This window comes from Streptopelia decaocto (assembly GCF_964273445.1).
Source record: "Streptopelia decaocto genome assembly, chromosome: 7".
Lineage (NCBI taxonomy): Eukaryota > Metazoa > Chordata > Aves > Columbiformes > Columbidae > Streptopelia > Streptopelia decaocto.
Genome location: NC_138661.1, coordinates 11,145,769 through 11,162,180, shown reverse-complemented (window position 1 = coordinate 11,162,180; position 16,412 = coordinate 11,145,769). Strand labels below are relative to the sequence as shown.

At 47.1% G+C, this 16,412-nt stretch overlaps 1 protein-coding gene across 12 annotated transcripts in view; it reads left to right on the top strand.

The window, feature by feature from the left end:
* The window catches only part of MARK3 (microtubule affinity regulating kinase 3), a 64,646-nt gene extending 60,182 nt beyond the window's left edge, over nt 1-4,464 (top strand). For all 12 annotated transcript variants that reach the window (XM_082059603.1, XM_082059608.1, XM_082059607.1 and 9 more), the window contains one exon: nt 2,091-4,464. In XM_082059603.1, coding sequence (XP_081915729.1) covers nt 2,091-2,436 — 346 coding nt within the window. In that variant the 3' untranslated portion in view covers nt 2,437-4,464. The remainder of the gene's footprint in view (nt 1-2,090) is intronic.
* Nucleotides 4,465-16,412: the final 11,948 nt, after the last annotated feature.

The following is a 16,412-nucleotide window of genomic DNA, read 5'->3' as shown; positions in this document are numbered from 1 at the left end:
TTTGTTTCATGTAAAGCTTTGAAACTAAACAAAGAAGCATTTCTGTCTGCAAAAAAAGCTATTAAAGCACTGACTGAATTGATTCTAAACTTTCATCTTCCCTGTTGCCTTTTCCCTTGTGTGGGTTTTTTTTTTTGTATTTTAGTTGTTACAAATTGCTGTTGTCTTGTGTGTAGGTAAGTGGTCTCTAGTGAGGCTGCAAACCTGTGGGGTAACCAATGAAGAGTGATAAGATACTTCTCATCTCCAAAATCACAGATAGTTTAAGTGTATTTTTCATGTTATACTTTTCTTGCAAAATATGCATATCGAAAAATAGTAGAAATGATCAAACTTGTGCTGGTTCTGCCAACTGTTTTCAAGTAGAAAAAGCTTTAAAAAATAAAATAAGCATTGAATAAAAATTGGTGTTCCCCCTGCCTCCTTACAGCCTTATTTAATTGAAACCTTAAAGTTAGAACAAAGTACTCTCTAATTTGCTCACTGAATTTTGTAACATCTGGCAAATCACGTAGCAGGATTTGACAGCATAATCCTTTGTCTCTCTCAGTTACTGGAAGTCTTTCTAATAGCATGTAAAATTATGAAATAGGTTATCTTTGAGAGAGATATTTATTTAGTTTTGACCCTGCTATCACTTTTTATTTAACTTTTTCATAATTGCCTGCTTAATGGTGGTAGAAAGAAAGCATTGTGTAACCAGAAATTCATTGCCAACTATTCTAAAGAGCAGCTTGACTTAATATTGTAAATTGAAGTCCAACAGGAGACCTAAACTGTGTGGTTTGGGGTCAGTTAGGTTGGGTATTTTCTGAAGATATTTAAGCATGACAGTCAATATATTTAAGTCTCTTGTACTGAGGACAAGTAAATTTGAAGAGGCAACTGACAGTGTGCAAAGATTCCTAAAGCGAATCTGTCACATTTCTTTTCCCCCAAAGGTCCAAGTGTAGTTCCTTCAGCTGTGTGACCACTGATGTTAATTGAAGTACAAGAATCATTGCAAACTAGAAATTTCTGGAACGTTTCTTTTAATTGTCCTGTATAACCATGTTTATACATGCCAAAGGAAAAGCTTTTTTTATTAAAAAAAAAAAGTTGAGGCCTCAATATTTTGTGCTTTATCTCGAAAACCGTGACAGGAACAGTAACCCTCTTATTTGCTGTTTTTACTAACGATGTTGGTGAGGTGTCTTACAGCAGCTGCCAACTCTTTCCTGTATTTCAGCCTCAAAGGCCCTTAGTCACATAGTTTGTAGCAGTGAAAGATTCCATCGCTTTATCAGTTGGTATTAAACAAATTACTGACCAACTCTGAGACAGCATTTCCCCCCTGCTGAAGGTCATCCCAGTAGCCCGCAGCGTGGTGGGTCTGCAGTGGCCATCTCAAACCCCAGCGGTGCAGGACGGCCCCAGTGACACCAAGCCGGCCCGCAGCTTGGCCGGGGGGCAGATGGCGGGTGACGCCTGGCAGGGTGCCCTGGCTTGGTCTCTTCCCTCCTGCTGGCATCTCCTGGGCTTGCCATGGGCCCTCCCAGGGCTTGGTGTCCCACCTGCTGCACTGGAGAAGGCGCAGAGGAGCCGCCAGGATCTTTCTGCACGGGCTCGTCCCCGTTGTGTATGAGTGGGTGCCTGCTGTGGTCTGGCACTCCCGCTTGCCCAGGCTGAACACCCTTTTGTCACAAGTCGCCGCCGTTTGAACGTTCCAGAAACTTCTAGCACCCATCTGTCGTTTCAGCCATCCACATGGCCCCAGAGTAGGAATTTGAGCAGAACCTGCCTTAAAACCGAGTCGTAGGTGATGCATGTCATTCTGCCTCCGCAAGGTCGTTTCCCTCACGCTCCTGACTGCAGTGACCTCCAGTCGTGTCACCCGTTGTGCCACCACGCCTTCATTTCAGCCCCAGCAGCTAATGCTTTACCTTGACTGTGTGTTCGTACAGCGGCGAGGACAGGGGCCTTGCTCACGGCCGGGGCCTCTAGACGCTGCTCTAATGCCCGTAGTGTGCGTTGAGTGTCAGTTTGCTTCACTAACACGAGGCGTGGAGCAGGTAGCTGGCCCTGCTCACTCGTGAATTCCTGTTTTTCAGCCGCAATGTAGCTGTGGATCAGAAGGACGAGAACAAGGAAGCCAAACCTCGCTCGCTGCGTTTTACCTGGAGCATGAAAACCACCAGCTCGATGGATCCCAATGACATGATGAGGGAAATACGGAAGGTCCTGGATGCCAATAATTGTGACTATGAACAAAGAGAGCGTTTCTTGCTTTTCTGTGTCCATGGAGATGGGCACGCGGAAAACCTTGTACAGTGGGAGATGGAGGTGTGTAAACTGCCAAGACTGTCCCTGAATGGAGTTCGCTTTAAACGGATATCGGGAACATCCATAGCTTTTAAAAACATTGCTTCCAAAATTGCCAATGAGTTAAAGCTGTAACAAGAAAAATAGTTAAGTTGTAAATTAGTTAGCAATTTCAAGTGTTTTTGAGAATTCCGATGGAAATGTATAGAATAACATTTAGGCAATAACTTCTGCATCCTTCTGAATAGTGATATTAAAAAAAAAGCTGCTGAGCTGGGCGGGAGAGTTGGACTTTTTTATAAGTGCACTACAGCATTAAAGTTGCCTACTATGTAAAATATTACCCCTTCTGCTTTATTTCCATTGCTTCTAAGTCTTTGACAACAAATTGAAACACAGAATATATTCATTTAAATATGCCTCCTGTTTGTGTGGACGTGTGAATGTACAGTATGTGTGTATAATATATAAAATATTATATGTAAACAATTCATTTACAACATTGAGCTGTACCAGTACCTCTTTTTGGGCTAATTTTGGTGCTAAAAATTGAAATGGCCAAGGAGGAAACACTTGAGTTAATATTTAAAATAACTGAAGTGATAACCAGTAAATGCAGGTTTACAGTTCACTGCTGTGTTAAGAAAACAAAAAGTGTGTGAAGGGTTTGGATTTACGGTTGTGAACATTATTAGTCCTGTTTTCTAAGTAGATCTCATGAGATTATTAAAAATTCACTTTTACTGAGTAAGTCTTGCATTATATTTTGCCCACCTATTTATTATTTAAGTCTGAATCAAATTTTTAAAATGTAGTTGATTTGTGCATTAAAACTTGGGTAAATGCTTCCATGCTTCTGCTGAACTGCTGAAGTTCTCTCTTTGTCCTTTTGGCTTATGGGTATTGATTGCGGCTAAGAACGCTTTCCCTTCGTTCCACTGCAGAACCAGCCTGTCCAAAAGGATGCGCCAAACGCTGGCTAGTGACTTTTTCTTTCAGACCAAGTTCTGCACCTTAGGCTAGGTCAGACCGACACAAAGCACAAAAGGACTCGCGAATAATGGCTGTATTTTGCTGCCGGTCGCCACGTCCGCACTGGCGCCGCTCGGGGGTGTTGCTGCACGCGTGGAAACCCAAAAGTGGGAATCAAATTGGCTCCTGATCTCTGTTGTAACATTCGACTCGCTGAAGTGCAGCCGTAGGCAGCAGCAGGTAGAACTCGCCCTTGCAGCTCTCGCTTCCCTCGGCCCCGGCCGCGTTGCGGCGGGAACTCACCGCCGCTCTTCTGAGCGCGGTGGGGAACCCGCCCCTGGGGGACTCCGGTGGCCAACGAGCTTTCTGTAGGACACGTGCTGCTCCGGGGTGGTCCCCACTTTCTAACCACCACTGTGGTGAGCCAAATTTGACTTTGCAAACTAAAATGAAGTGTGTTCTTCATGCATTGTTTCCTACTGAGAGTCAGTTTATCTCATCAAGGACTTCTGTAGATAATAACCTGCGTTACCAACTTTTTGTATTAATATTTTATAGTTATATTTCAGTGAAGCCCTTAAGCATGTGCTTTAAACTGGAGCCTAAATTTGCATTTTAAATTTGCAGCGAGCTACTAATTATTCATAGTACACAGTCCAGATTTGACCCGAGGTGAAAATACAAAATCCTTAATATTTTGCAAGTTAGTTCTTGTGATCTGTGAAGGCAGCAGACTTCCCCTCTCTTTCCCTAAGCATTGGTATTGATTATGCTAGTTTGAAGGGTAATCATAGTTGTTAAATATAATAAATATTCCTGAATTTGCATTTTATTCTCTGTATATTCTGTATCACACCATGGCTTGGGAGCTCCAGGTGCTGCTGGAGTTCAATTGGCTTTCAGTGCTCTGCCCATGCCTGTGCTGCTCAGTATATTTTTTTCCATGAAAACTCCATTTTGTAATAGCAATAAGACATTTCAGGGCAGTCATTGTACTTTCTCAGGTGAATGGTCACCTATCCTTTCACTCCCTACGTTGTAAGCACTCCTCCAAATGTATATTTTTTTCCACCTGGCGGTGCACTTTGTTGTCTGAACTGAAAAAGTGTTCTGAGAAATGGTGTAAATCTGTATTCGATGGAAGTTCCAAAAGGTTTCATATTAAATGTTTTCTGAAATACTCTCTTCCTACTTCACCTCTTAAGTATGTAATTGTTTCTAGAAAGTACACCGGTATCATACGTTGGATATTTAAAGTTTGTACTTAAATATTTTTCTTAAAGTGTTCTCAAAAGGTTCTTTTCAGAGTAAATCTGTATTTGAGGTATTAAAAAAAATTAATTATTATAATTGGAAACAGATTTTTAACAGCTTCCTTCCCAAATGCCTGGTAGAATTACCAAGTTGCAAGAATACACCCTTGTTTCTGTAGCAGACTGCACACGTGCTGTTCAAGCCTCTAGGAGCTGCCTGGGAAGGAAAGAACTCTTCAGGTCTCCAAACCAAAGATGAACTTCTTCCCAAGCTTTTATTTGTTCCTATCCCTTGGGGATCTGTGTAGGTTTATCGGCACCGCTGCTGGTGCGACTCTGCAGAGCTACAGCTGGTTTATTTCTCTCCGTAAGACACAAGCTTTAAAAATAATCACAGGTCAGTGTGTGGTAGCAGCAGGCCTGGCCTTTCCGAAATGCGTGTCCAGCAACCAAAAAGTGTTTAACGGCGTGACTGGTGTCCTGGAACGTGTGGTCCGAGTGGTGTGTTGGGGGGGTTGTGATGGGCTTGTAGCTCAGCGTTTGCTTGGCTCAAACCCCGTCATCCGGCTCTGGAGAGGCCTCTCGATTGCTGCGTCTGGCAGAGAAAAATGTCCTAAAGTTTGAGTTGCGGGGGGTCGATTGCTTTAAATAAATGTGCTTAAAGGTACGTACATTAAAAAAAAAAAAAGTCTGAACACTGAACGGGAACAAACATGCTCCGATAAACTTTTTCTCCTGCAAACCCTCCCTGTACGTGGGCTTTCTAAAACACTTCGGTCTATTTGACCTCTTTACAAGGCGTAAGATCCTCAACCGTGTTGAGAAGCCGAGGGAGGTAGGTTAGAACAGCTTGTCCCGCTGCTCTAAGTGTTTTGCTTACTGCTTCTATTCAAGCTACAGCATCTGGTCCAATCTTAGTGGGTTCAAAGACTTTCAGTGCAGATTTGGGCAAGCTTCGCCTTTTTCTCTTGTATTATGGTGAAATTTCAAGATCAAATGCAGTGCGATACTGTATTTTTTTTTCAATTGCAGCATTTTTTGTCAAGATAATGAAAAAAAAATCTGACATGAGTATCCACGTGTTAAAGAAATGAAGTTAATGGTTCAGGAGCCCTTGTAGCCTTATGGAAAGATTGTGGCAGATCTCTCCAATTCAATTAAAAGCTCAGATCCACATGGGCCTGTTGGGATAATGTGTAAAGACTTTTAATCAGCCTTTCCCACAGCTGCCGTGTCCTACGCCGTGTTGTGGATTGCAATTTAATTAGGACCGCAGCCAACGCCGAGAACCATTTTCTGTTAAGTCCAGCTCTGGATTTGCAGCACATACACGACCGCTCCCAGCTGAATCCCGCTTGGGGATGCTGGTTTGGGTCCTGAGGGGCTCAGGAACCACCCGGGGCAGGGACACAAGTGCTGCCGGTCTCTGTATTTCAAGGGGGGGTGGTTGGTGTTGCCTGCTGTGCAGCCTGTGTCCGCCATCCACCAGCACGCTTTTCTTAGCAACCTAAAGAGTTAGATATTTAGAGAATCTCGGTGGTAGATGCTATTTCTGTTATTTAGGGGTGTCATGCTAATGTAAAATTTCTGTTTTCTAATTTACATTGCAGATGTTCAGGAAATATTAAATACAGCTTTGGAAAGCTGATCCCACTGTAGATTAATGTTTAGATTTAAACATGTAGATCTGCAATTTCCCATATTTTTCAGCTGTCAATACGATCTCATTTCTATAAGCTTTCATAGAAAAGCCCTGGAGCTTTCCTATAAAGACAGGTTCACATTGTTACAAAGCACTGGTGCTGCCAATTAAACCCCTGCTCTGACATTCCGATGAAGTGTGGTTGTGAAAATTCCACGTTTGGCTGGCATTCTTCCCTCTGGTAGCAGTGAGTTCTTTCCTTGGTTTCACCACTGACCATTGCTCCATCACTCCAGAGAAGAAACTGTCGTCCGGCAGGAAGAGACGTGAGCTTTGGATAAAAGCTCAACCTAGTGCAATTAAGAATTTTTTCAAAGTTATACTTCTTTATACCAAGGGGCCATCAGTGTCCTGTATTACAGCGGCAGTAAATGCTTAGAGAAATCCAAGAAACACAGGACAGATCTAGTAATTGTCCTTGTGTGCGCTCGTTACTTCTGACAAACTTGAGAGCAGAAAAAAGCTGACCTGTCACCTTGGTGGGATAACTTGATGGTTTTCATGTTCTGGTTTCTGCTGGTGTCAATGTGCTACCAGGTCCTGCCTCCAGGCAAAGGGGCTGGATGAAGTGAGCAGGTCCATGGGAGAGCAGCCTCTTCACCCGGTGCTTCTGAAGTTGAAATACTACAGTATTTGACGTTAAGTAATTTGAAAGCCTGACACATTCCTGTGTAACCTCATCTGGGTGTTCCTGCTCCAGCAGGGGGATTGGACTGGATGATCTTTCGAGGTCCCTTCCAATCCCTGACATTCTGTGATTCTGTGAAAGACCCTTAACAGGTCTTTTTTAGCCTTCTAATGATGTATTAACCTTTGGTACAAACAGTGGGCTCCTATTCCAGCAATAACTGAAAACAGAAGCTGTGCCTGTACCAACACCGTGAATCCTGTGAGTATCTGTCTGGGGCATTGATTGCCACTTGGTGGGAATTCATCTTCACCTACAAGTGCCATTACACCTTGTGGTGACTCGGCAGGTAAGATATTTATTGCAGAAAAAAAAAAAAAAAAGAGGCAAAAAAGCTGCTGGTTGGTTCTTTGCTTGTGTGCGTTGAGCGCTTGGAACTGCGTGTTCTGAGACTGGATGTGAAATTCCTGCCGAGTGGCCATGGTTATGGTTGCTGTGGGAACCACGGCATTGAGTTTCAAGGCATTGAAGTGTTGCAGTGCTCATCCCATTAACCCCTTCTGTTATTGTTAAATAATATCTGGATGAAAATCAGGGCATAAAACCAAAATATTCGTGCACTTCGTGTTTCCTTGCAGTTGCTGATCACACTGGATATTTTAGGTGAATAAAATTGGATATCTCATCACATAATAATAACATTGAAACATTTGAGGATGCAAAATTGGAAAGTAAAATGCTACTGGTATTACAATGGCACAGTTTTCAATAGTTTGCCTATCTCGAGGTAAAGTCCTGTTTGCTTGAGGTGCCTCTTACCAAGACTTAAGCTCCCTAAGGTCCCTGTAACCAGCTACAAACAACAAACTCTTTCTAAGCACAGAATTATTCCCCCCCCACCTCGGCTTACCCAGCCAAAAGGTATGAAATAAAGCACTTTCACACGTGTTTCCTCCTAGATGTGAAAAACACCAGCCTGATAGGAGCTTGGAGACGCTTGCCAGAACGTGTTTTAGTTGACCCACGTCTGTGGTGCCCAAAGAAGCAGGAGGGGAGCTGGTGGGGTGATGGGTGGACAGATGGTCCCTTCTGCAAGGAAAGACGAGCTGCAGAGCAACGTTGCAGTGTCTGCAGTGGCCACAGGATGTCTCTCAAATGCAGAAACACGGCTCTGGTGGGTGTCCATCGGGAGTATTTCTAGAGGAGAGCTCCAAGGATCGCTTGCTCCACGCAGAGCAGCGATTTCACGGCGGTTATCGGTGGTATCATGCGCTCAGACAACTTTGACTTACCCCTAAAAGCGTTAGGGGAAAAAATGCACCACAAGATATTGATGGAAGTTGCTTATTTTTCAGGTTGAAAAATACCTTAATGCTACATTTAACTTTGCATCATGTTTTCTTGCTTTGGGAGCTGAGGTGTAGTTAAATGGTCTTTAGCTCTGCCATATAAAACCTGCAGGGCTGCAAAACCCTTTTCTGCTCTTGGTCAAGCCTTGTCCCATCTGCTTTCCTAGAAAGTGACCACGTTGGGCAGCCGGCTTTTCTGCTCAGAAGGGTATAAGGAATATTGAATGTTTAAATTCTTTTTCCATCTTCTAAAAGAGTAAGAATAAGGGTAAGGAACAGTGAATATTTAAATTCATTTCCAGCTTTTAAAAGAGTAAGAATCTTTGTTTTCCTGTTCAGAAATTTAATTAGTGAAGCTATTTTGCTGTTCACCCTTTAGTAATCAGTCTAATCAAGGCTGCAAATTGCAGCCAGCCTTTTCTGAAATAATCTGGGATCACTTGCCATTTAGATTTCACTGTATTAAGTAACTCTAAAGCTTTATGCCTGGCATTTTCCATGCCTGCACTCTGTTTTAATCTTCAAACAAATCTCAGTGCTTGTTCTTTGAGTAGGCAAGAAGTGAAACTTCCTTATTTGCTCAGGATTTTTTCAAATCACATATTTTGCCACAGCTTTCACTTCTATTGTAATCAAAGTTTTGCCGTTGGGGGATTAATAGTGACTGGTACTAATATTTATTGCTGGGATGTTTGGATTCAGCGAGTGGAAAGGGAGGAGCTGTTTATTTTGGTCGGTCTCAGGCTCTTGGTGTTCAGGGTGAAGGAGCCCTGCGACTCGTCCCCTCCTCCCTGCAGTCCCAGGCCCATCGGCCGCCACCGAGCCCTTTTCTGCACCTCCCAAGGCGACGATGCCCTGAAGATTCGGTTGTGGTGGGAGTCACACTGAGCGGCGTGCACAGGGCTCGTGGCTTCGTGCGTCTGGAGCAGCAAAAGCAGAATTTGGCTGTTGGGAAGTTTTGTTCCTCATCACCAATCCGGGAGCAACCACCAGAGCAAATTCGTTGGGTCAAATACATATTTTTTAGCGGTTTTATCTAACTGACCCCTTTATGAACCACTCTATCCCCGGCATCTAGAACTTGTTGCTTTCTCCTTATCTCAAGAGGTGAGCCTTGGCTGAACCCTTCTGTCCAAGCACTTCTGTGAGCTGAAGTTTAAATTCAAGGATAAGTCCCTTTCTGAGGTCTTTTGTGGTGTCAGAGCTCCATGAAGCTCTCCAGACCAGGTCTGTAAGTGTTCTTCTGCATGGGGAAAGAGCACAAGTGCTTCAGGGTCCCCTGAAGCCCTTCAGTGTGGGTCCTTGGTACAGACCATGGCAAATGCAAAGAGATCTCCTCTGTGTTCAGTTGCTGATGTGGCTTTTCAGACCTGGGGGACACTTTAGCTCAAGTAAGTGCAAGGCTGTAATGGATGGTTGAATTTAGAGCAGCCCCTAGGATGAGGACAAGGGAGAGTCATCTCTTCTGCGTGACTTTGGTTCCTAGCTGCTTTCCAGACCTCTCATTACGGAATCAAACACCTCGCGAGAACGCACACTTAATTAGGTGTGTTCTGTAACACATGCAGGGCCTGCACAGTGGTGGGCAATGTCCCCAACAAGCTGTGTGGGCTGTAGGTACTGACAGAACCAGCAGGACAGTCCTGTTGTGGTTCTCCAGCCTCCTCGCACCATGAGCCCTCCACAGGTGGGAGGGAAAGCTCGTCCTGGGTGTGTTGCTGTAGGGAAATGTGTCCATTTTTCTCCCTGGTGGCCGTTTGGCTCTGCTTAGGAGAGACACTACAAGGAGAATTGTGAGGTGTGAAGGGAGGGGTGGTGGAGCTTACCTGTGGCAGAAGAGGAGCTTAGTGACCACCACCTTCCATGGCCCCTGGTTCGGGTGGGTTTGTGTCTGGGGCGCAGCTGTACCATGTCCCAGACCGTCTCATACTGTATTTATTGGTGTGAACAGCTCTTGGGGTAAAGCTGCAGCCCTGAGGGGTTGCATGGAAAGGCCTGTTCCTCTCGGAGCTCTGTTTTCAGGGGACTTGCAGGGACGTTCATCTCCGATCCGTCCGCTGGTTGATCAAGCAGACTCGAGCGCAGGCGCTCGCGCACCGCGCATGGCTGCATAAGGCTTGTTTCTCTGGGAAACCAGCCTAAAACCGTGACAGTTCACAGCAGGGACCAGATCTGCCCATCGAGAGGCAGCTCTCCTTAAAAGGTCATTTTTCAGGTCAGAGCTGTGCTGGGGGTGAATCCTGATGGAGTAGGGACGAATTCTGCTGTGCACAAAAGGGAGCCAAGCTCTAGTTTGTGCACCTAATAACTTGGGTAACTTAAAATACTAAAGGTTGGGTCCAATTTTCTTTCTATTGCTGACATGATTAACTGGGTCTGCCAGGGTGAGCGCTGCATAATATAAGACAGATTATTTTTCTTCTCTCGCTCTTTTAGATCTGGCTAATTCTGCTGAAGAAGCACGGAAATGTGGAACCACCTTTGCAAAGCGGTATAAGCAAAGGCAGTGACAAAAGCATTCACCAAGGATAAAAATAAAAAGGAGGGATGAGAGCCAAGGTTTATGGGGAGACATGCTGTTTATTTAACCAGCATCCAGCATCTCTCATTAACTTACTGCTACCTCTACATTACCCTCCCCTTCTGTCCTACAACAACATGTGAGAATGAAGAATGTTTCATCCGTGTCTTGTCTTGTCACTCAGATGATGCCTTTTTCCAGTTTTCTGTCTCAGATTCAGTAGCGCTCAGCATTTCACTGCAAAGCTGAGTTTCATTGATTTCGCAGCTGAATTTGAGGAAGGCAAGGCATGAAAACAAGTCCTAAATTTGGACTGAACTAAAGATAGACATGCTGCTAAATGGAAAACCAAAAGCCTGGAAGTAAAGCTCTGGATCAGCATGGTACTGCAATGAAATGTGTGGTTATGCTGATGGTACCTGTTAGGCTTGCTGCTGTAATAAGCCCCTTTATCTTTCCTTAGGGCAGGTGCAAGTGTCCTGGCTGGGGACAGGTGGAGCGTGGTGGCAGTCACCTCTTCTGCATTATCAGCTGGTTGCAGAGAAATGGGGTTTTGTGGTGCTAAATTCACTAGCGGTAGAGTAACCCTGTGGGTAGGGCATTGCAGAGGAGGTTGGAGACCACATGCTGACCTCTGAAAGTGTCTGGCCCCCCCACTCTCCACCAAGGGCTGTGTGGGACACGGCTGGGCTCTCCTCCTGCCAGGAGTGCTCAACATTTGCAGCTTATTAGAGCAAGGAGTCTATGCATGGAGACAGAAAATGGTAATTTCTTGCCCTTACTTAGCAAGTCTAAGCTACACTGGCCTGCTCTGGCCATTGCTCAGAGAGATCCACCTCTACACAGCTTTAACCTGCAGAAGTCCCGTGGCCTGAGAGGTGGGAGACCCTGACTTGGTTTGAAAATGGCTTCCCACAGAATATAGGAAGAGAAGTAAGGAAGCAAAGAGGGTGAAGGTGGTGCTAGTCCATGTCTGTTTTGAGTTCAGTATTACAGAATCACAGAGTGGCTGGGGTTGGAAGGGACCTCTGGAGATCATCTAGTCCAACCCAGCTGCTAAAGCAGGTTCACCAGAGCAGATCACACAGGAATGTGTCCAGGTGGGTTCTGAATGTCTCCAGAGAAGGAGACTCCACAACCTCTCTGGGCAGCCTGTTCCAGGGCTCTGGCACCTCAAACAAGTTTCTCCTCAGGTTTAGATGGAACCTCCTTTGCTTCAGTGTGTGCCTGCTGCCCCTCATCCTATCATTGTGCATCACTGAAAGGAGTCTGGTCCATCCTCTTGACATCCACCCTTGAGATATTCATAAACATTGATGAGATCCCCTCTCAGCCTTCTCTTCTCCAGGCTGAACAGACCCAGCTCTCTCAGTCTCTCCTCTTTGCCAACAGCTCCAACATTTTTACCAACGCCTGCTCAAATTTGTGTGTACTTTTGGTATGACACCCAAATCTTTATTGAACCCTTTGCTGGGGCTGGAGGGAGGTCAAACCCAGGAGCTTCCACTTCTCTGTGTCCACAGCAATGTTTTGGAAACAGTACTGTCAGTCAGTCCGTTCAAATGAAATTACTCCAGTGCTGGAGACAGCTCTGAAGATTACAGCAAACTGAGCATGCAAAGATAAAGCTCGTTGCCGTAACTTGCCCTTTCCTTAACGACTGTGCGGACAAGCATACTGACAGGGGCTATCTCCAAATGTGGGTTATGCTGGCAGTGACCTCTTGTGCAATACTGGCCATGCTGAGCTGACTGTGCTAGAGGAGGTTTTTCTGGATGCCTTACACGCTGCTGCAGTTCACCATGAAGGGGCCGGGCTCTATAAGTGTGTATAAGTGCAGTACAGAAGAGAAGGCACCCCCAGTCCTGACGGTGACTATCTAAGCTGGAGTACCTGATATTTGTGTTCGCACCAAGCTGAAAGGAGAACTAAACCTCTTCTCCAGGCTGTGCCTGACACCCGCACCACCACAGAGCACCCTCCAGCCTGGCTCCTGGTGCGAGGGCCAAGGGCTGAGGCGTGGGCAGCCCCTGCAGCAAAGATGCTCCTTGTGCAGCTCAGGGGGACCTCTGCCAGCTCCCTGGCACCCTGATGAATGGCTTGTGCCCTTCTAGAAATTACTGTATGTGCAAAGAGAATGTGGTCACCAGCAAATCTGAGCTCCCAAACCAGTTCTTCAGTTCGTAGCACGGCGAGCTGTCTGTACTTGCGTAGTGTTGTACAGTTTGCTGTTGAGCCTAAAGGGCACGTAGGCTCCTTTCCCCATGTTTCTGGGGCAGACAGCAAAGGAAATGAGGTGTTAAACCCAGTAGGAGCAAGAACGCAACCCTGCTCAGCCTTGATGCCATCAGAGACAAAAAGGCCTGCCAGCAATCCTACTCACCAGCTGCCGTGTGGAAAATCCCAGAGTGGGCTCAGATTCAGGAAAAAGTACTAAAATCTGTCTTTGCAGGTGACAGGGCCCTAACTAGGCCATGTCCTGGGGCAGGAGACTGAGCAGAAGTGGAGCCGAGTCCAGAAGTTGAAAGGCTGGAGTGATCTGATCTCTGCTTCTATTTTCAAGTAGGTAGATCAATAGTTGAAAATGGAGCAGCAGCAGTACCCTCCCTCACCACCCTCCTCCCAGGCATGGCTGGAGGAGTGGGTCAGGTTTGGGGACAGTAATTTGTTGTTCCTTCTCCCTGTTCAGTGCTTATAACAAGGTCCCCTCACACTGCACCCCTCCAGGGCAATCCCCATACAGCCTCTGCATGGGCAGCACCGCTGCGAGGGTCCAACCTGGCAGGTGTGTGTGTACCCACGAGAAATAACATGGCCCACTGACACATCCCACTGTAGTTGTGGTTTTCCACAAAAGAGCACCCCAGTCTGCTGCCATCTTACCCCTGCATTAGCAGCCGTGGATGGCAGGGGTAGGTGCTGCCCCAGGATCAACATGAGCTGGAGGGTGAAGGACAAACCACTGCCTAATCACAGTAAAAAGCTTCTTCCTATCTTGGCTGGTTTCATTTCTCTTTTCTGACCTGAATCCAGGCTGGGTTGGGGCCAGGACACTTCCTAGCCCTGGTTTCTTGTCTAGTTGCTGGACCAACTTCTCCTTTGGCTGGCTGGATGCTCTTCTGCTGGCTGGTCCTCAGAAAAACCTTCTGCGTGGGCCAGGCTAACCCAGTGTGAAAGGGGAAGGGAAGGCCCTGACCTCGCTCGGGGGGGAGCGGGGCAGCTTGTGCCAGTGTCTGTCACAAGGCAGGAAGAGTAGGAGTCAGCTTTTCCCAAGTCTCGAGTTAGATCTCTTTCTGGCCGCTGCAGTGAGTGTGGGTAGGCTGACATGTAGGACAACAAAAGCTCTCTGTTGGTAGACGTAAGCACAGTAGTTTGAGAAGGTCCAAAGCCTTCTTCTTGCCAAAGTAAAGTGATAATTTTTCACAGTGTTGTGAGAACTTTGCTGAAATTTTCTCTCCTGGAGAAGAGAAGGGAAAGGGGTTCTCAGCATCCAAGAATGCTGTCAGGAAGACCTTGAAGCCTGTAAAGGCTCAGCAAAGAACTAGGACGAGGCATAATTCACCAAGCCCGTGGTTATTTCTCCTGCGCACAAGCAACTGCTGTCCTTTTTGGAGGTCATAAATATTCACAGTCAGCTCAGGTGTATGGTCGGCCAGTCCTTTCTCTGTGGAGCCAGAAGGCCTCTTGAATCCTCCCTGTGAGCAGCTGGTATGTGTTTGAAGTGGCACTGAAAAGGGCTGTTCATCTCATTGGCAGCCATGGCCAGAACGTGGCTGCCTGTGTCAGCTGGACCTGAGATGTCCCATGCACATCCCAGAGTGGGAGCTGGACAACGTATGCAGAAGTCTCCCTGGATGGGAAACTGAGACCATCTCACCACCACTGCTGAAGGAAACAGCAAGCTGTTTTGTGAATCCCTTAGCCTGCAGCAACTCAGAAAAACTTAGTTTTGGATCTTGCTTAGACTGTCATATGCTTGATTTCAAGCAAAAGTTTCTCCCTTGGCAGAGGAGGAGTGAAGTCACCCTCTGGTTCGGTGCTAGCCAGAAACATGGTTGCTCTCCATCCTGCCCCAGCCCAAGTGGTTCCCAGGCTGGCTACCAGCAGGCCATGCCTCCTGCCCTGGCCGTGACCATGGTGCTGCTCTCCTGGGCAGCTCCTCCCCACGTGTGACATGCTGCAGACGATGTCCCCAGAGGATCCAAGGGAAGGAGCAAGTGTTACTAGGAAGGACAGGTCTCTCAGATGCCTTTTGAAGCCTCTGAGCTCTGGGAGTGGGCAAGGCTGAAGTAATGTGTTCCCGGGGCAGGAACATGCTGGAAGTCTGGAGGAAAAACGGTTATGGAAATAATAACAACAGTGACAATCAGAATAGGTGGGATCAAACTCAACACAAAGTCATTGCGTCAGCTGAAACAGGCATCTGTTTTCCTGGAAAAAGTAATCTGGGATGAGCCCGTGCTCCTCCTTGCCTTTGGGGAGCTGAGAGGAGGAGAAGGCAGGAGGAACAGAGGTGGCTTGGAGCAATGGTAGCCTGGCTGTGCCTGAGCTAAAGACAAAGCTCGAGGCCTTGGTGTGCATGTAGGAAAAAGCAAGAGAGCTCATTTCCCCATTCACTGCTCCCAGACAACATCTTCTGTGGCTTTTGTGAACCTCTGGGACAAGCTGAACCTCAGTGGGGGGAACATGTCACCAGAAACCCGACTGTTTTGCGGGAAATATCATGTCACATTTGACCACATTGAGCTTGGTGGACTCTGTGGTGACAGTAGAGACCATATGTAGTTTAAAACAGGTCAGCCTCCAACTGCAGCAACTCTTGGTGGCCCTGGGTTTGTGGCCTGCAGGTGGAAGGTCTGGAAATAGAGCTCCAAAGGTGAGCGAAGACCCGTCTGCAGCCTGCTGCTGTGGAGCTAGACTGTGTTTGGAGAGCGATGCAGTTGGAGGTAACCAAATTTGGGACAGTGAAGGGCTGCACCCTGCCTGCTGGCACCATTCGGTCATGGCCGGTGGTGGAGGCAGCCTTCACCCCCTGCCAAGGAAAGTGTCCCTGAGTTCAGCCCCAATGCAGCTGGATGCTGGGGTTCCTGATGGCGGGTGGGCTCGTGTGCTGCAACTGCCCCTCCCTGCAGGCAGTGTGGTCACCTGCTGCCACCTCCTCCTGGCTGGTGGCTGCTCAACTGACCTCTCCACCCCCCAGCATGGAGGTTGTCCTGCAGGACCTCGAGGGGCTGGTGCCACGTCCCCCTCTCCTGGGCTTGTCACCTCAGAGTGATGTTCAGGCTCACAAAGCATCACTCAGACCTGCAGGTCATGCAAGCCTGCACCGATGGGGGCTGCCCCACGCGGGGCGGGAGGGGGTGCCCCAAGCCTATTTGGGGTGGGTACTCAGTTCTTGGGACCCCTCAGCTCTGCTGCAAGCACCCCTGGCTGTACTGGCAACACCCTGCTGTGTTTTAGAGCTGCACCGCTCACAAAAGGATGAGCATCCCAGAACAGACCTCAGGTCCTCATGAGACTTGCCAAGGATTTCAGCTGGGCTGCAGCTTCCAGCCTGCGTGAACATCAGCCCAACCAGAGATTAAACAATATCCTTTAATAGGAACAGCCAGGCACCAGTTTCCAGCGCGGGCAAGGAAGAGCATTCCCCATTCAGAACGCGCAGGCAGTGCCACGGCTGCAGGGG